Source organism: Hesperophylax consimilis, chromosome 26 (assembly GCF_061612785.1).
Source record: "Hesperophylax consimilis isolate HC1 chromosome 26, BYU_Hcon_1.0, whole genome shotgun sequence".
In the NCBI taxonomy this organism is placed as follows: Eukaryota; Metazoa; Arthropoda; class Insecta; order Trichoptera; family Limnephilidae; genus Hesperophylax; species Hesperophylax consimilis.
In genome coordinates, this window is record NC_142861.1 from 10204083 (window position 1) to 10225771 (window position 21689).

Consider the following 21689-nt stretch of genomic DNA (forward strand, 5'->3'; position numbering starts at 1 on the left):
CTATAGTGCCACACTTTTCTCCTCAGCCTCTCATTGGTTGGTCTGAGGCTAACGGGGATTGATGTCGTCACTAGGCAGTGGTCAGATGATCCCAGAGGCGCTGTGGCGTCAATCTTATAACCGTGTGGCACAGTAGTTAAGAATAGGTCTAACAGATTGGAGCGGTGAGTCTGGACATCAGGAACCCTTGTAGGCTCCTGAACCAATTGCTCTAATCCGTAGCAAATGGCAAAGGATTCCGCCTGTCGGCCAGCCGAGTCCGTTGGGCCTGAGAACTTCAACCATGGTTCGTTATGAACGTTGAAGTCCCCCAGAACAACAAACTCGGCCGAAGGGTAGCGGGGCAAGAGATCATCAATAGTATCGCTCAAATCAATCAAATAGTGGACTAACGGTGTTGTTAAATAACGAATAGTTGGAACGGCTCTACAAGGCGCGCGCTAGTATAAATGCCGTGCCACACACTCATCAGTCAACAGATCACCGCGACTTGTGATCGGAGACTGTCGCGTTACTTCTCCTGCATAAGCACCAACCCATCGTTGCTACCACACTCCGGAATTTACCACCGTTTATCTCCACCACCCAAGGTGTCCAGCATTGACCTGAGAAATTTTCCACCGTTCATCTCCACTACCTACGGGTGTCGAATCACAAATCTGGGTATTGATAAAGGTTTTATCGATATGGTAGATTACTTGTCTTTATTCCCGAGCATGACTGCATATCGCCAACGAACGAACAGCAATTCACAACGGCTAAGGCATTGTCGGCCTTATCGATAAACCCTTTGTCGATCGTTCGTTCTAGATACCCTGGGGATGCATAGGACAGTGTACACACTGTATATATTGACACCTCTTACCTACATTCAGGTCGTTTAGCAATATTAAAATAATGATAAATTAATAATAAATTCTACAGTCGTATTGGAAAAAATATTTTCTTATGATTGAATCTAAAAATGTATAAAGTGCATTAATTTATTTGCTAGTTTGGAGGGTGGGAACTTTCCCACTTTGCTCGAGTTTCAACACAATGTTTTTTTTTGTAAAACTTTTTAATCGATATTGAAATTTTCTCTAAAACAGAACAGTGACAAAACAGAACACGACAATAATAACAGAACAGGTTAGGTTAGATTTATTTTTTGTTGCGGAAACATAATTATTTCTGTATTCTGCCGTTGTAGGTACCCACTTTCAACGTATTAATTCAAATAGGTAATTCGCTAGCAAAGTAAAATTATAAGAGACTTAGCATTTAGTACCCGAAGCGGCTGTTTTATTATAAAATACCGCATTGCAGGGGCACTCAAATACCAGCGTTAAGATGGCTACTACAAAGAACCCACATGATCCATGGGTTTGAGTTTATAACTCCTGCCCCCCGCCTCCCCATTACATATTACATATTTTGTATTCATTCTTATGTCGAGCGTAAATCAAACGTGCCGTCATTTGCTGAATTGTGTATTATTTGGATACGAGGTGTCTGGAATATGATGGTATAAAATTTTTTTTAAAATAACATGATTTAGATGTACACATCACGCAATTCGAGTTGACTCAAACTATACTAACTAAGGATAAGTTTTAGCAGGTTCACAGGTAAGTATCAGTATCACCTGTTTTGGTTTATGCAAGAAAAAAAATATCTCCAAAAAGTGTGGAGGTTTTGATCTTTAAGTCAGTTTTTATAGGCCTGATACTTTTTCAGGGCTTATAAAAAATTTTTTTTTAAAAAATGCTCGCTTTCTTCATAGGCAAAGATGTTTTCTACTCGCATTAATTAATTGATAATCTTTAAATATTTGTGAGCAATTTAATTTTTTAATCAATAAACACTTTATTTTGCATCTTCGTAGTGCTTAGCCTTAACACAGAAAATTGAAAAATATTTTATGAGAAAGATTTACAAAAGTTAGAGAGTTCCAAAGAAAGGTTGTAAAAAACTGCTGAGAAGGTGTGCTTTGAGAGCTTTTACCAACTGAATGTTTTTTGTTTGTTAGGTACTGGAAATTTTAGGTTACTAGGTAATGCGTTGTATTGCGTAAATGCGATGTATTTGTAAGGAGTTAATTCCAAATTTAGTCGTGTGAGTAGGACAATAAGTTTATTTTATTTTGTGATTGTGTTTTGTGCTGGTGTATGTCGGAATGAAGACTGGGATTTATTAATTTCGTAAATGCTAGATCGTTTGGTGATAATTTTCGTAAACCGATATGGTTAGAACAGTAGGGTTGTCAACTCTGAAAATTGAATAACTGAATTGTTTATACCATTATACAGGGTGTATCGGCACGTACCCGACAAACTTTAACCAGCTATTCCTTAGCATATTTGGAGTAAAAAATCTTACGTGCAATTTGCTGTCCGGTAACGTTTTTTTGTAATAAAAAATTTATTATTCATATTTTCACCCCATGTCACCACTGTTTTATCCTTTGTCAAAGTTTGAAAACCCATCTGGCAAATATTTTATTCGAATTCCGTTGAATAATGCACGTGTGTACCTATATTGGCGCACTTTTACAAGCACAGCGAAATGGCACAGCACCATTCGTCTCATTTTTAACTATTATTATTTAGTGTGTGCGAAAGAGCGAAGACGCTTTTTGACATACTTGCTTATAACAGCTGTTGAACACGAAACGCAATGCCAATGACAGTGATGTAGTGTGGAAATTTTAATTTTTTTGTTTTTAATTGAAAAAAAATGCTACCGGACAGCAAAGTGCCCATAACATTTTTTACTCCAAATGTGCTAAGGAATAGCTGGTTAAAGTTTGTCGGGTTAGTGCCAATACACCCTGTATATGTTTCTGATACGTGTTTTACCGAGGCATTTGATCTCGTTATAGTAAATAAGTCAGTTTTTTAAGCCACATATGCACATCACAGTATAAGGCATGCTTTTGGTGAGTAGCTGGTGTGGTAACGACTCGCATGCTTATAGGTCAATATACACACAGGCATGCTAGCTATTTACATCTCTATGTTTTCGTGCGCATAGCTGAATTACATTTTTAATTCCATGTTTTTTCACGGGTCTGCGCTAGTGAAGATACAAATGGGTTGATGTACCTTATATTGAAAAGCCTTAAGTGGCTTTTGGTGACCAAATAATAATATCCAGGTTCTTGCCCACCTTTCTCTTTACCATCTCACCCCTCCCCCCGTAGTTCCCACACAATATATAACTGCAGTAAGGCTACTTCTGCATTATGTATTCACATAAAAAATGTTTATTATGCAATTTTCAAAAAAATGTTTTTTTGTCGTTGTCTATGAAAATGTTGATGTCTACCGGGTGGCGAAACGTAGTCAATGCTACACACATAGTCAATAAATGGTAGGACTGTTGAATACATACATATTTTATTATTATTTCCGTAGGAAAAGCAATATAGTACGCTCCAACCGCCCGCAATATAATGCCGATAGCGCGAGACGTCGATGTCATAAAAAGCTGAGTTCAGAACTATTTCCCGCTTGGAAATATTAAATTATCCAATATAAAACGGGCTCAACTTTGTTGTCCCCGCACAGGGTCGCAGCAGAGAAAATAGTCAATTTTTAGGGTTCTTAAAAATACCTACCGAATGTTTGAACCTTGACTGAGATATATATTTTTTAATTTATTCATTTTATTTAAGCCATTTATTCACCCAAGTTTACAGAGGTATTTTGGAGGATTGGTTATCATTGCCAGTTTAAATGGATTGTTAGATGATTCAGCGGTTCTCCATGCGGCATGATAACCAATTAGTGCGCCCTACTGTCGAATTTGGCAGCCATCTCTGGTCCGGAGCCCCTAAATACCTGAAAAAAACCCTTGACTATGTGCAAAAACGGGCGTTCCGTTTGATAGATTCCCCAATCTTAACAAACGGACTGCAATCTTTAGAGCACAGGCGTCAGGTAGGTATGCTGTCCTTGTTCTATCGGTATTACAATGGAAGATGCTCTGAGGAACTAGCGTCATTGATCCCTTCGGCACCGGTGCGTAGTCGGGATACACGCCAAACGCGCGCCCAACATTTGTACACCGTTGACATTTGTCACATGAGAACGGGTCGCTTCTACGATTCGTTCTTAAGTTCAACAGCTCGGCTGTGGAACGAACTGCCGGCCTCTGTGTTTCCTCCCTCCTACAACATGGGACTCTTCAAGACCCATGTTCACTCCTTCCTCTCCACAAAAAGACCCCCACACAGCATCCCCAAAGATGACATAGGTCCTGAGGGAAATTATTTTCTTCAGGGCCTCCTGTGTGGAGTTAATATAAAAAAACAAAAACAAAAAAAATCCTCCAGAACACAGTTTACAAAGGTGTTTTGGAGGATGGGTTATCATCGCCAGTTTAAATGGACTGTTGGTTAAATGATTCTGCGGTTCTCCAACAATCCATTTAAACTGGCGATGATAACCAATCTTCCAAAACACAGTTTTCAAAGGTGTTTTGGAGGTTTGGTTATCATTGCCAGTTTAAATGGATTATTGGTTAAATGATTCTACGGTTCTACAGTTAACAAAAGTGTAGGAGGATATTATAGGTTGGAGGTTGGTTAAATGATTCTGCGGTTCTCCAACAATCCATTTAAACTGGCGATGATAACCAATCCTCCAAAACACAGTTTACAAAGGTGTTTTGGAGGTTTGATTATCATCGCCAGTTTAAATGGATTGTTGGTTAAATGATTATGCGGCTCTCCAAATCCGCAGAATCCGAGGTTGCGTGATTACCTTCAGTGTGAAACAACGAGAATTTGGATAATTCTAATTTAGTTTTTTATTTTAACAAAACTCACTTATAATAATTTTACGAACAACTAAATCGCGTACGCTAGAGGAGGTTTAGGGTCAACCCGACGACAAGACTGCTGGAAACAATAATATTATTTGCCGCGCGAGGTATCGCGCGCAGGTTTACAATGATACCAGCCTCACAAGAATGTGGGTAAAAATAATATTGTATTTATTTTCGGGAGATGCAAAATCCCTTTAATTTACCCCACAGTGTAATTTATTATAACTTAGATACATCATTATTACACGCGGCCTGCTGTCACGTTTTTAACAGGATTTTAATAGTCCTTTATTATTATTTTATTTTTTTGGTAATAGTTTTTTTTTTTAATTTTATGTATAAATATAATCGTGTTCAAAGTCAGCATCTATTTCCTAAACGTATTACTAAATTCTCAAATGTTTCTAAAGGGATCCCTCGAGAAGTTACTATTTCATTGTCTAGAAAAATAAATAATTTAATAGTTGAGAAACGTTTTATAAAACTTTAAAACCGTTTTGCATAAAATATTTTAATGGTAAGGTCCGGTTTTTATTAATAATTATAAATATTTGATATTTTAGTATTATGTTCATCAGAAATAATTTAAATGTAACTGTCGAGCAAACCCCCGTTTTTAGAATTTTATATCGCCTTAAAGTTTATGGGTCAATTCAACTACAAAATACCAATCGCATGACCCTTGTTGATAAGATTTTCTAAATGTAGATTGATTACTTAATTACTCAGTATCAAAATTATGATATGATATCGAACAGTGTTTTGATCGTGTAACTCAACATCGACCCAATAACCTAAGATTAAAATACTGATATTTTGTGTTTAACCCTCGGTGTACCCGGGATCTGCTATACGCGGGCGCAATTGGAGCAGTTCCCTCCGGGCGCCGAATTGTCAAGGCGCCAAACCGCAGATAATACATAACAACTAACAGTCCTAACACATCGTTCTAGAGATTATTTATCACAAAAACGGCGCTACGCTAAATACAAATCGTCCTAATGTTATTGATTGCAGTGATCACCTACCTATGCGTCTACTGGTGGATATTGAACCTTATAAAACACTCTGAGCATACTAAAATACAATTTATTCGCTTAGAAAGGATATAATGTATCTTAATATTATTCTAGCTTGCCATTTTGTCAAAAAGTAAGTTATTGCAAAAATAGCGTCAGCCGGCGGCGTAATTCTTTTTCCATGTTTAATAGGAGAAAGCCTTGAAACACGCACGGGTTTGTTACGCTGATTCTGTCTAGACTAAACTCGTGTTTAATTGAAGGCGAGCGTCCTCCAATCGTGCACAAGCTTTTAATTAATTACCATGCGCATTGAAACCCGTGCACGATTGGAAGATGCGCCTCTTCAAGTAAACATGAGTTTAGTCTAGAGAGAAGTAGCCTAACAAACTCAAACTCGTGCGTTTTTCAAGGCAGTTCTGCCTCCTATTAAACACGGAAAAGGAAATGTGTCAGCCGGCGTACGGCGAGCGATTGGAAGAATTTCTGTTATTCCAAGGGTTAAGAGTAATATTTTATATTATCTTGCATATATACGAGTATATGTATAGATTGTTCTTTGCAGTCGGGATACAGAGTTTGGCTGTGCAAAATAGTCCAATCGTTCGTCGATTCCTCTTTTGATCAAATTGCATGGGAAATAAGAAGGTTTGTGAAACTATTGTTATTTTTGGGAAGTCGCCATTTTCAAATTATCTGCTTTTACTGTCGATGTTATAACCTATTGCAATACAGCATCTGTCCTAATAATACAAAAAAATATTCATATCGATAATAGCGTGTTCAGACGTTTCAATTTTAGTTGATCAACTCGACACTTGAAAGTACTTTGACAAATCTGAACCATCATTCAACAAAGTTGATCAAGTTTTTAATAATAAATCTTGACATTTAATAAAAGTTGATCAAGTTTTTAGTAAGAAATCTTGACGTTCAGTAAAAGTTGGTCAAACAATATCTCAACAGTATTTTATTGTCTTTCGCAAGTTTATTTACCTAACGTTATCCGAAGACGTTGCAACTTTGTGTAAATAGTTTAAATTATCCATCCAGCAGATGTAAAAGTGATTAATTGTTGTTAATTTATGTAAAAACTAACACAATAATATTATAATGCATTTAAAAATAGAGTTTTAACGTGTTTTTTTAGTGAAACTGTCATTTAATATTAGAACATCATAACTATGGTCTGACTAGACCTTTAAACTAAAAGTTCAATCAAAATGAGGGCGAATTATTACCGTGTATTATTGCCAACATAACAAAATGGCAATGCGCCAAAACAAAGATAATTTTTTTCATGATTTTCCACTAATAGGTCACACTAAACATCGATTCTGAAAATAGTAAGAATATTAAAATTTATCCAAAATAATTGTAAATTGTGACATTAATCAATTATTGATCTAGAAATTGCTTAAATAACATACAAATTAATCTAAATGCTACAAAAATACACAGTTTTTACGAGTTTAAAACCTCTAACTTTGGACTTGCCTAGTGTAGTTTTTTTTTCGAAAACGTATTAAAAAAATTCATTCGTTGGTAAAATAGAGAAGAAATATAAAGATACTTTATCTGGTAACCATATAAATAGGATAATAGATAACCTAGTTATCTACCTACCTAAGTTAAGCCCCCGCATATAACAATTATTTAAGCTTTTAAGATTCAAAAAATATATATGTTATTTTAGAAGATATTATGTATACATTTGTTATGCAAAAACGTTAATTATATGAAATTCTTAAAAAAAAGTTTTGTTCTGTTATTTAATATAGGGTTATCCAATAAGAGTTGTTATTTTTAATAGCCCGCTATTTCAGTAGATGTTACTTTTGAAGCTATCATTTTTAATTTATATACATAATAAAATAAAAGAAGTGATAAGAAAGTGATAAGTCATAAGAAGTGATTGTGTAGTTTGTGGCAAGTGTGTGTTTATGTATATAAAATAAATAAAAAAATAATTTATATACATAATAAAATAACACCTCTTATTGAAAAAACCTATATGTTATAAGCATGAAAAAATGGTTCCATGATAAATCAATACAATGACAATTCATCACACTTTTAAAAAGTGATATAAAGTTATTAGAAACGATGAAAAATAAATTAAACCTAACCTAACCTACTTAACCCAGTTAATAATGTTTTTGTTTCATCAATTTAAATGACTTTATATAACTTTTTAAAGATGTGATGAATTATCATTTTGATGATTTATCCGGTCACCGAAAAAATTTACAGTGTATTTTTAAATGCAATTAAAGCATTTATCGAGAGATTTTTTTCTCTATTTCGGATAAATCGTGTTTTATTAAATATTTTCAACATTTTCGCTTGATTATTACCATTTTTTTACATTAGCGCGCTCCCTCTAACATTCGTATTTACATATCTTCCTTTCAAACGATATTTGAACACTTACTACAGGGATATAATAACCTAACCTAGTTTTTGTGTCTATTTTTATTTACTTTCTTCAATGTTCTGTTTTATGATAGTACCGTTTTATTTACGATTTGAAGTTATTTTTTAACCATGTGACATTAAAAAAAAACAAGTACTATAATTCACAATTATAACATCGTATCATTACAATTACAGTATCATGTTCGTTACAAAATCTGTCAGGAATATTGCGGCTTGACATTCAATTAAATTTTAAAACGTAGTATTAAATAGTAAAGTTTTGAATGCGAAGAGAAAGCTCAGGGTTCACTGTTTACATAATATTTCTGACCATAACAGAAACGAATAAAGAACGAATTTTACGAGGACGTGTCGTTTTATGCCACGTACGGCACAACGTGACTCAACGGCTATTGATGTTTCGTTCCGAATACAGCACTACGTGACCAAAAGGGGTTAACAAAAGAGACTAATTAATTACAATTTCCTGGGCGAATAATAATTTCGATGGCAGAGTCCGGATACCAATCAAGTCGCCCAGATAGTTGGTACGATGGAAGTAGACTTTAATAGCCGTTTGTGCTAGTGCTGGTAGTTGACAACATTTTGAAAAACGCCAACGCCGCTATCGTTTGCGATTGTCAACTGTCGATTATAACCGTTGAAAATAACACGTTGTCTCAAATACTAACAAAAATTATAAATAATGATCCTAATATGTAATATTGGGGAATTACAAAGGAAGTTCCAACAAACGATGTTATAAAAACTATAATCCATGTTTGTTTTAAATCATTTAATTTGTTAATTTATTATATTATTATTATAATTAATTACAAGTTAATTTAGTAGTTCATTATATTAACTAATAATCAAATTATGTGCTAATCCTACGTAAAATAAAAATGTATTTAAATACGCGTTTAATTTATAAGTTACTAATCGTTGGTAAATTAATAGTTGATTGCTTACTTAGTCATTAATAGTTGATATTAATTTAGTTAACTATTAGTACAATCACAGAAAAAAGATGTCAAATAATGTCCACCATCTTGAACTGTACGAAAATTGTTGAAAAATTAGAACAAGTTCTTTTTTCATCCCGAATCCACGTGTAAAGACAAACTGTATTGGAACTAGACGAAAAAATCATCGTGTACATAAAATCAATTGAAATTTGCTATGCAAAAAGCAGCCAGTCCACTATTTTGACAAAAATAAGATATTGTTGTCATCTGACGTTAATTATATGTCAATTCATACAAAAATTCATAGAATCGTTTTTTCTAAATATTTTTTTATCGCAACCCATTTTAAAATATGCAGAAAGCACCCACGGAACTCAAAACGTTTTTAATGCCGTTATTTCTATTGCTATTTCTTGCCGAACCCTCTGATATGAAAATATCTGGAGTCGGTGAATTATTTTCCCATTTGATCTCTGGTGAGTTGACGTGTTGTTCTTGTATTTATTTTGCTTATATAATGCACTTGCATAATGTTGAGTGACTAGATGATCATTTGTGGAAAAGTGTGTGGAAGGGTTTAGTTTTTCCTATGGGGAAGATTTAACCCGGACATAAAATCGGAAAACCAGAAAACAGCTAGAGTAAACTGGTCTATTTTAGCAAAATGCTTAACATTCGAACAATAACATTTACTTAATCAACAGAAAACGTTCACGAACCTTGTAATAGTGTATGTAATTATGACATATATTTATTATTTTGGCAGCTCTGGCTGTTTGATGCAAAAGCCACATTTCACACAGTAAGGTCACACAGTTGATTGCAAAGCGAAGTTTAATGCTAAATCACTAATTTCGATTAATCTTTATAATGAATTGGTTTGCATTATGAATACCAAAAAATATGCTTTAAATAAATTGAAGGTTTTCCTAACATTTTTCTTGAGTAGAATACAAATAATATTTTTATTTACTTTATAGAAATATATGAACGCATAAAATAAACAACTTTAAAAAAACTTAATATTTTAGCTTATACTATCTGTGACAATTTCCCTCGATTAACTTTTTTGCTTTCTTATTAAATTGTTTACAAAATAAATAAAAACCACTTTTGTGCTTGAAATCAAGCATTTCTTATTAAATTGTTTACAAAATAAATAAAAACCACTTTTGTGCTTGAAATCAAGCGTTTTTAGACTCGTTTGTCAAGCGATTTCAATGCGTATTACCTATATTCGTGGCAATATAAGGCACACCAAGAATATACACATTTTTTGATTTTATCTCCTTCTTAATATGTGTTGTAAAGAAAACAATCAGACCTCAAAAAAACAAAAACAAAAAATTACACATAAATCTAATTTAAAGTTATTATAAATTGGAATCTATTTATTATTTATAAGTAAAAAGCATTCTAGGTATTGTAAAAGATTGATTATTCAATATTTAGACAAAAGTGCTCAGTTTGATATTTTTGTGACCAGCTGCTTTCATATATTAAATGGAAATTAGGTATATAATAGAAAACATCAAATCATCAAAAATCAGCAAAAAATATGTGTTTTTTATTTTATTTTTTTTTTTTTTTAGGTACAGAAATCGTGGAGATATCTCATGAAACAAGTTATTATTTCGAATGAACAAATACTTTGGAGTGTGATATTATATATTAATTATTGTAAAAACACACTTTATAATACACCACTTTTATTGAATTAATGAATGACAGCCAAACAGGTTTCGCTTATCCCAAGCTTCATCAGGGCTTAGGGCTTGTTATTTAACATAATAAGCTCTGACGAAGCTTGCGAAATCTGTTTGGTCGTCATTTATTAATTCAATAAAAGTAATGTATTACAAAGTGTGTTTTTACAATTAATATATAATATCACACTCCAAAGTATTTGTTCATTCGAAATAATAACTTGTTTCATGAGATATCTCCACGATTTCTGTACCTAAAAAAAATAAAATAAAATAAAAAACACATATTGTTTGCTGATTTTTGATGATTTGATATTTTCTATTATATACCTAATTTAAACATATTTTCAAAATTATTATGTCTTATAATTTCTGTAATTTTTAAGCTTTGTATAAAAAATAATGATATTGTTTTAATAGTGAATGTGCAAATGTGATTGCTGCAGACACATTAGTCTAGGGACATTTATATTTGTAAATAAATTTATTTTATACTTTAAAAGAATGTACTTTAAATGTCCCGTTTGTGTCTCAAATAAAATAAACATAAAATAATAAAATTAAATTTAGCAGTTATTTTTAACGGCTATTTACATTTTGATACAACACTAGTTGGTGCCTCCTCAGGCATTCTGCTACCCGAGACATATAATGGAAACTTTATGGGTATTCGGAAACATTCCTAATTGCTTTATGTGACGATGCTCCACGGTAATTCGAGTAATTTAATTATTATTATATGATGCAGCACATTGTGTACGAAACCCCTTTCGGTTCTACTACCCCTAGTTTGGTTCATGTTTGCAAGTGGTAAGTGAGATGAATTTAAGTAGGTACGATAATAACTGCCTCTTTAACAAAAACTAAATCAAATTTCTTTTCAAAATTATAATACAGAGTTTTACAATAAGAGGTGTTATTTTGATATTCAATCGTAAATGATCAATGGTTTTGTTGCTTGTGTGGCACGTAGCGCCGTTTTGTTCAAAGCAAATGTTGTCCAGATCAATACTAAGTCCTTCATCACAACACAAGCAACATTTTCCGCGTAGTGTGGTGGTAATAGTAGATTTTCAAATATTGCCAGGTTATTCGTAACCCGGGAATGTTTGTCTTTCATTAAAAAAATTAAATAAATACGGTTTTTGGGTGAAAATTTTAAATTTATATCGACTATTTTGTGTTTCAACGTAAATCAATCGTTTGTAATTTAAATTTTAGCCCATCAAATGCTTTTTTTAATTTTATTTTTTTTATACACAAGCATTTACTCACAAATAATTTCCAAAGTTCCCTCTAAAATCTTGAAAAATCGATTTCTTTTAACCTATATTTTATAATTTAAAAACAAATAAATAAAGTAGCTTATATATGTACCTACTAAATACAGGGTTTTCAAATAAGAGGTGTTATTTTGATATTCAATCGTAAAAGATCAATGGTTTTGTTGCTTGTGTGGCACGTAGCGCCATCTTGTTCAAAGTAAACGTTGTCCAGATTAATATTATCCAATTCTAGCCATAAAAAATCATTAATTATCTCTCGATAGCGCAATCCATTCACCGTAACTGTTGCTCCAGCCTCATTTTCGAAAAAGTAAGGTCCAATGACTCCGCCGGACCATAAACCGCACCAGTCACACGTTGAGGATAAAGAAGCTTTTCAACAATAACTCTTGGGTTTTGCGACCCCCAGATGCGACAATTTTGCTTGTTGACGAAGCCACCGAGGTGGAAATGGGCCTCATCACTCAAGATGATTTGCATTTGATTCACTCAAGTGCATTTTAATAATTTCAATGCGTTGTTGGAAAGCGTGTCTCGTTCCATTTTCATTAATGGCGTAGGTACTTTTTACTTGTCAAATGTCAAAAATAACAGCTTCAAAAGAAACATTCATTATTCAAAATAATACCTCTTATTGGAGAACCCTGTAGTATTTATTTCCAACGAATCTACTTAACCCTCTCCCAACCTACATTATGTATAGGCAAGATTTTCTTTATAAATATAATCATGCTTAAAAACTTAAAGTGTTCAAGGGAAGTGTGTGATTCGATAGAAATTCAGAATGCCGGGACTTAAATTGGAAATGGAAAATTAAATTAAATTGCTAAGTTGCCGCTACTAAGGAACCATTTTTTTATATGCGGTTTGTGTAGAACGACCAACCCGGTATCATACGCATGTTAAAGATGTGTCAAATATTTATTTATTGTGTTAATTAGGTGGTAATTTTTTCCGGTATTTTGTCGTTTCTGAAAGGAAAAACCCAAAGTTTCGTAACATTGAAAAATCCAGTCAACTAATTATGTTTTAAATTAAATTCACCGTATAAGAAACGCCAGTGTTATTTTTTTATAAGCACAGTCAAATCATCTTTCAAGTTATATTTATTGCTTCTTAAAAACTCAAGTAACATGCTGGTTCGTTCAGACGTAAATGAACTTACTCCAAACGTATCCGACCGGGTGCAGTGACGTCAAAGAGATCATAAATATTTGGGCTACATTTTGATTAATATACGTTTTTTTTCTTTTTTCCTCAGATTTGGAGTAAACGATAAAAGTTGGCTGCAAGATGGTGACCGCGCGAAATGCTGCTGGTCTCCTCTTGTTCCTGGTGGCGGGCGCTATGTCCTCGCCGCGGGAACGGCGCCCCCGACACCGCCCTGACCTGCAGGAACCCTTCTCTCTGCATCCTCTGGACACTGCTGAGGAACCCTACCACTCCAGGGACAGCACCCTCTCATCGCACTCCCCTGACAGACAAGACAAGCTCAGACACAACCTCCAACAAGACCCAGACCACACTCCGGTAATCGGAAAGTCCAGGAACGAAAACGTCCTCCTTGGAAAGCATGCCATCGAACAGAGCGACATTCCCCAAAGCTTGCACGATAAGGTCTACCTTGGACACGGAGATACAGTGAGATACAACCCAGAATTGGACATCATCAACAAGGTCGGAGAAGAAGACGCCAGCGTCGCTTACGACAAAGTATCGCACAGCGTTGAAAATAATATCGAGCATCATACGCGGATGGATGAGGAATACGAATCTTCGGAAAAACCAGCGCCCAAAAGACGACAATTCACCAGAAGGGAGTCACTTACCAACCCAGACGAACAGCCGCAGTATCGATTCCCGATGGCGGACGAACCCGCTCCCCCGAAACCTATTGTAACAGAACAACCCGAAGTTAAGAAGGAGAATCCCGAAGAGACTGGGGAAGATCCTCTTGTTGTGCAGACGAAGAAAGGAAAAGTGAGGGGTATTACTCTGACAGCTGCCACTGGAAAGAAGGTAGATGCGTGGTTGGGGATCCCGTATGCTCAAAAGCCAATTGGACCGCTCAGGTTTAGGCACCCTCGACCAGTGGAAAGATGGGGAGACGATATTATAAACGCAACCAGCCATCCTAACACTTGTATTCAGATCACAGATACAGTATTTCCTGATTTCCCCGGAGCTACGATGTGGAATCCCAATACACCACTTTCAGAAGATTGTCTGTACGTAAACGTATACTCTCCAAAGCCTAGACCCAAGAATGCTGCAGTCATGATGTGGGTTTATGGAGGCGGTTTCTATACCGGAACGACAACACTAGATGTATATGATCCGAAAATCTTGGTGTCTGAAGAGAATGTGATAGTGGTGTCCATGCAATATAGGGTCGCATCACTCGGTTTCTTATTCTTTGACAATGCAGAAGTACCAGGCAACGCCGGCATGTTCGACCAACTGATGGCAATGCATTGGTTCCGTGACAATATTCACGCTTTTGGAGGAAACCCGAACAACATCACTCTCTTTGGAGAATCGGCCGGAGCGGTGGCCATATCCCTTCACTTGCTTTCACCTTTGTCGAGGAATTTGTTTTCCCAAGCAATCATGCAGTCCGGATCTCCTACTGCTCCTTGGGCGATCATATCTCGAGATGAAAGTCTACTTAGAGGTTTACGATTGGCGGAGGCCGTTGGATGTCCTCATGATCGTCACGATGTATCCGCTGCGATCGAGTGCCTGAGAACCAAAGACGCACTCGAACTGGTAAATAATGAATGGGGAACTTTGGGCATTTGCGAGTTTCCTTTCGTACCAATAATAGACGGTGCATTCTTGGATGAGAATCCAACACGCTCCCTCGCCGTGAAGAACTTCAAGAAGACAAACATCCTGATGGGCTCCAACTCTGAAGAAGGTCACTATTTTATTATCTACTACCTGACGGATCTTTTCCGGATGCAGGAAAATGTCTACGTCAACAGAGAAGAGTTCTTGCAGGCAGTTAAAGAGTTGAACCCGTACGTGAACAACGTAGCGCGGCAAGCTATTGTGTTTGAGTATACTGACTGGTTGAATCCTGACGATCCGATAAGGAACAGAGATGCATTGGACAAGATGGTCGGAGACTACCAGTTTACTTGCAATGTGAACGAGTTTGCCAATCGTTATGCAGAGACTGGAAACAATGTGTACATGTATTACTACAAACATCGTAGTGCAGTTAGCCCCTGGCCTTCCTGGGCGGGAGTGATTCACGGAGACGAGATTAGCTTCGTGTTTGGAGAGCCGCTGAACCCGGGGAAAAACTACGCTCCGCAAGAGGCAGAACTCAGCAGGAGGATCATGCGCTACTGGGCTAATTTCGCAAAAACTGGGTAAGTTTTATTTTTTTATATTATTTACCGAGTCAACGAGTCCTAGGTATTCACTGATTTTTAGGAAGATATTTGTCAAGAACTTGCAGTCACCAATCAACAACCTCGCCGACAACAACTCCAGATAAAAGTTGGTCTGTGCTCATCTTACACATCCCTCCACATTTTTTAATTATTCTTATTCTACTGAATGAGCCTTGGGGTATCCAATTTTGGAAACAGATGTCCCCCAAATGTCGCCAGCTTTGAAGACTCTAACTCATCCAAAACCGCAAGCTCTTTTCAAGTCGTGAGCTCAACATATCTCCTAGCATTCTCTATCAGCGTTTTATAGGGATAAATAAATGTAATAAATTACGCTTTTAACGACAAATTGAATGCCACATTGGATGAAAGCTGCTCAATCCACCAGAGACGCGATTCATGGGCTCAGGTTCGGCCCTAAGCCAAACGGTGCCTGTCGCGAGTAAAATTTTGACTTTATCAAACCCAATAGATGCCTACGTTGGTGATCACAGTAATCAATAAATTTCGGAAATTTGTACTTTTGTGTAGCGCCGTTTGCATGAAAAATAATCTCAAGGCGTTGTGTTAGGATTGTTAGGTGTTGGTATTATCAGCACCTTAGCACCTTGACAATTCGGTGTCCGGAGCGGACTGCTCTAATAGCACAGTGCATGGGCTTTTGTTATCGCAAAAACCTTCCCAAAATATCTCCAGTTTTGTGAATCTTTCAAATACTCACCCATTCAAAACCAAGAGTTCTTTTCAGGTCATCGGCATATCTCATCCATTGGCGACGCCTGTCTATCTTTTCCATATGGATGACGTCCACTATTGAGAAAAAAGGAGACGTAAATGTCGCCCCAAGCGAGTATGAACAAAGAAAACTCATTTACTTTAACGTTTCCATTGCAGCAATCCCAGCATGTCTTCGGATGGCACCTGGACTGACACATACTGGCCAGTGCACACGACCTACGGGCGCGAATTTCTCTCACTGGACGTCAACTCCAGCGCTACGGGCCGCGGACCGCGACTGAAGCAGTGCGCATTTTGGAAGAAGTACCTGCCTCAGCTGATCGCAGTCACTAGTGAGTTTCTCAAGCACAATTCAAATTAAATCATTGAGGTAGTATCTTAAAAATCTTTGTCTTGCTGAGATGCTTCTGGTGATCTGCGGTCGTTCTCAGGGCATCTCTGGGAAGCGTCGGGATGGTTCCTGAAAGGTTGTATTCATTTTCCTGATTGGTTAAATTTCTGATGATTGATTCTTGTCCATTTAAATATAATCTGTAAAGGTTTCATGTTTTTTTTAATCTTTCCCCTGTAGCCTGATTTCTGGTACTCGTTTTACTTCAATCAAAAGACGCAGTCATGCTCATTACAAGCTGTCAAGCTATGCATGCCAAACAAAAAAAAAGAAATGTATTACATTTCACAGTTTTTTGGGACATATTATACAGCCTCCATGGACTGCATGTTCTCGATAAGGATATATACATACAATTTATGGTCCCAAGAGAACACGGCATGGTTTCTTTTATGAATTTATTCTGAAATACATAAAATATTGTGATTTCCAGGTAACTTAGAAACGGCTAATGCCGCCAAACCGCCCCAGACCTGCGGAGCGAGCAGCACGTTCCTGCAGCAGCACCTGCTCCTAGTTGGAGCCTTCCTACAGGCCCTGGTTCTGCAGACCTTCCTTTCCTAGGCCGCGCCCCCCTGTCCCGAGTGGGGAACCCTTCAAACATATCATTTTAGATGCCGCGTCGGCTAGAAGGTGCGACGCTCCCTGTCATATCAAATAATGTACTCAATCTTAACACAAAAATGCCCAATAATTGCAATCGCGCAGTAATTATAATTATCAATGAATAAAAAAACACTTAGTTCTAAGTATTATCAAGTTATGTCAATAATTTGTTATATAAATTATAATTATGCACAGATCGTTGTTTACTTGTGGATTATGTTGTCTCAATCATTGAGATATTGTAGGTATTATGTCTCGATTGAGGCCGTGTTCATTTTGTTGCAATCTTCATTGTTGCATCGTTCATTTTGTCTCGTTTGTAACGAATGAGGCAGTGTTCATTCTATTACAGTTGTCAGTGTGACATTGTTCATTTTGTCTCGATTGTAATTAATTGAGGCAGTGTTCATTTTGTTGCAATTGTCATTGTGACATTGTTCATTTTGTCTCAGTTGTCGTTGAGACGTTTATTATTTCTATTTGTTTTAGACGAAAATGGTGAAAAATTGCCTAACCTTAACTGACCCAATGAGATGTGGATGTTTACTGCGACAGAGCATCGGGGCAGGGCTGGGCGAGCCTTTGAGGCCGAGGCCTCAGGCGCCAGTTTTTGGAGATAAATTCTTGGAGAAGTCTTAGTGTCAAATCCATGGAAAAAGGTCCAGAGTGTTGTCATAACTAATGGAATGACGTCCAGAGTTTGGAATATGGAACAATGGTCAGAGTTTTGACATTTAACTGATGGTTCAGAGTTTGGAAAATGTAAAATCGGCCAAAGTTTTGATAATTAATCTATGAAAGATTTGACAGAGTTTTGGTAGTTCTTGATTAGTTTTGGTACCTGTGAAAGAATGGCCAGTTTTTTTTACTTGAATGTCAATAAAAAAAATCCCAAAATGTTTGCCACTGATCTACCGACAGAGAATCGACCTTTTTTACAAGAGAGATCGGAGTTTTGGCATTGAATCTACGGAATAATATCCGGAGATTTGGAATTTTACACACTAATTAACAGAGTCCTGGCATTTCTGTGGGAAATGAGTTTTGGCACTGACTAATGTAAAAATGGACAGAGTTTTGATACCAATCCGATGACAAAGTGTGCAAAATTTTCATATTAAATTCAAGGAAAGTGTATAGGCTCTCAACCTTTTCCAGCATTTAGGAAATTAATGTCTTCTTGGACGATATAAGGATGATATACTCATTACTCATATTGAAAAGCATGTTTGGTCAGACCTGGAAAGGTTGTGGACTTGTTCCAAGTTTACGAAATACAGGCCAGCCCCATTGATTTATATAAATAGAGTTGCAAAATCATTGTGAAATATTATTCCCGTGCGGGAAGTAGGGAGGGGTGTGGCGGCTGTCGATGTCACCCGAATCCTTCCGACCGCGAACAAACTCAAAGAACGGAGTGGCCTGTGGCTGACGGCAGCACGCCGCCGCGCCACGGCCCGGATCATGTGGGCTACTGGCGCACCAACTTCGAGCGCTCCTTGAGTTTGAGTAAAATCCTATTTATTCATGAAAAGTTATGCCATTGCTTTACCTATCTTTCCAGTACTACTTGTACGTTATCTCAGTGTGCATGTCGGCATTTTGAAGTTATCGCCGGAGACCAGTCCACGCTGAACTGAGAGACCTGAGACATGCCAAGTGCTTTTAACAGACTGAAGTCCGTGGTACCTCACAGTGGACAATTAACCAATGTTATTGGCCCATACTTCGAGCGCCAATGCTAGCTCTATCTATAAAACTCAATGGCCAGCCCCGAATATAATTATCGCGTTTACTACCTACATTTTACATTTTATGAAATAATCTCAAATCTTTATTAAACTTCATAGCATAATAAACCGATGTTAGTAAAAATAAAACTCATTACAAATCTTAAATATTCCATCTTGTCTTGGTTCGAAAAGTGTTCAAAAAGACACAAAGTGTTCACTGAGCAGAAAATTAATTCCAACAGAGTTTGGAGGAAAATTAATTAAGTAGTCCAATTCTAGGAAATATTATAATATCATCACAGGAAGTTTTCCAATTTGTACATTTGGTTATTGGGGAATAAGTCAATAAACAACACTGCAGAACGCGGGTTAAGGTAGCCTATTTTACAAAGGGATCAAACACGTTTTCAATATATTGATTTTTTTTAACATTTTTGTCTGAAACACTTATAATCAATCGACTGTTTATTGTTTTGGAAAGCTTTAAGCACCTAGTTTCGGTGTTAGGGTAGTTTATGTTTTCTAGATTCTGTTAGTTAGGGAATCACTGTTTTATGCATTGTTTAACGGAGGCAAGCTTGGCATGGAAATTCTAACACGTGCGTGCAGTGTCTTGTGCGTGCATGCAGTCTTGTATGTGTAGTGCCACGTCTGCTATATTCATCGCAGCCCATCGGGACGACGCGTCGCAGACTCGATGTAACTTTGCTTTCAAAGTAAGACGCTGCATTTCAATAAGTTTGATAAAACAAGAACGATATCTATTTAAATTTAAGAAAACCTTGCCGTATATGATCGTAAATTTAGGGTTTCAATTTTAAGAGTAGTAGCCGTTTCCTTGTGCATTTTGAAACTATTTTTCCATAAAAAATTCTATTCAGTATACTTTGCACAAATTCTATAACTTACGAAATGGTTGCTTTTGGGTCATACAGCTAATGAAGAAAGTCGCGATTGGGGTAAGTACATTTTACTTTCTTTATAAAATTTAGTCTAATATCTGACTAAGTTCTATAAAAAATATGTGAAAGACATAAGAAAGACAAGACACAAAGACACACAAAAATATTACAAAGAAAGCCACCACAAAATAAATCTGAAACAAATTTTAGCAAATTAAATGCATTAACTTGATTTTCAATTCGTTATTATATTAAAAAATACATTATTAGATTATATATTTTTTTCTAATTTGAATAAAGCATTTACATTATGTTGATCAAATGAATTTATGTAAATCGTTTGAATTTTAGTAAACAAATGAATGTATTATTATTTTTTTGAATATTTATTAAATTGTTTGAGTTATGTTCAAGTTAATAAATACATTGTTCGAATTATATTGAAATTAATACATTATTTGAATTGTGTTGAAATCAAAGATATTAGAAGAACGAGATATGCTATGTTGGCCGCCGGACCGTAGCCGGAGTACTACCTAATTAGGGTACTTTGAACGGTATCGGGACGTGTACGCACAGAAATCTGTTCTATATATTAGTGCGGATACCTTAGCGCAAGCGAAGGTGTGCAGTAGTATTGGTGAACAAAACCGGCGACACTCGGCAAAACAATTCCACTCAGTACGAACTGCGCATAGCACATCTCGTTCTTCTAATATCTTTGGTTGAAATAAATACATTATTTGAGTTGTGTTCAAGTTAATACATTGTTTGAATTGTATTCAATTAATACATTTTTTGAAATATGTTCAAGTTAATACATTGTTTGAATTGTATTCAATTAATACATTGTTTGAAATATGTTCAAGTTAATACATTGTTCAAATTATATTAAAATTAATACAGTTTTTGAATTTTGTTGAAATAAATACATTATTTGAATTGTGTTCAAGTAAATACATTGTTTGAATTGTATTCAATTAATACATTGTTTGAAATATGTTCAAGTTAATACATTGTTTGAATTGTATTCAATTAATACATTGTTTGAAATATGTTCAAGTTAATACATTTTTCAAATTATATTGTAATTAATATATTATTTGAATTGTGTTGAAGTTGATGCATTGCTTGAATTATGTTGATGTGTTTATAAATTTATTGCGACAATACAAGGCACATTAAACAATTGATCGAATTAAAATTTAAAATTGTATGACCCCAAAAAAATTAACAGAATAGAGGAGAGTTTGAAAAATTGCTATATTTTAAATTAACAATAAATAAGGGATTGCTTATGAAACTAAATATTTATATTTACTGATTTTAACTATTGTAAAAATAATGTTTTAATTTTAATCACAGCATTCTCAAAACTAGATTAAGTAATAGTTCTTCCGTAAGCAAATAAAAGTCTTTCTAATCTGTGGAACATTATTTTTCATGTTGTAGGAACTTAAACAATTATTTTAGTTTTCTATTTTAATCCCATATTATATGTATCGTAGACTGTAACTAATATTTTATATAACCAATTATTTCCATTAGAAAACATCTACTGCGAAAACTTGATTCATCATATTCTATCACGTGAGCGAAAAAAAACAAGTAGTCAAGAAGGTGTTGTTGGTTGGGAAAAAGATACAGACATAGCCCACAGATGAGATGGGCCGAAAACATTCGAGGAAGGCCAAAGATGGATGCCA

The 21689-nt window shown here is 35.6% G+C and overlaps 1 protein-coding gene across 3 annotated transcripts in view; it reads left to right on the forward strand.

Moving 5' to 3' along the window:
* Positions 1-20108, forward strand: part of LOC149411087 (acetylcholinesterase-like) — a 325241-nt gene extending 305133 nt beyond the window's left edge. For 2 of the 3 annotated variants that reach the window (XM_089647425.1, XM_089647427.1), the window contains 3 exons: positions 13471-15589; positions 16508-16683; positions 17176-20108. In XM_089647425.1, the coding sequence (XP_089503551.1) occupies positions 13503-15589; positions 16508-16683; positions 17176-17306 (2394 nt within the window). In that variant the 5' untranslated portion in view covers positions 13471-13502 and the 3' untranslated portion in view covers positions 17307-20108. Of the gene's footprint in view, positions 1-6403; positions 6480-13470; positions 15590-16507; positions 16684-17175 lie in introns of those variants that run through there. The other variant, XM_089647426.1, reaches the window with a different exon arrangement.
* Positions 20109-21689: the final 1581 nt, after the last annotated feature.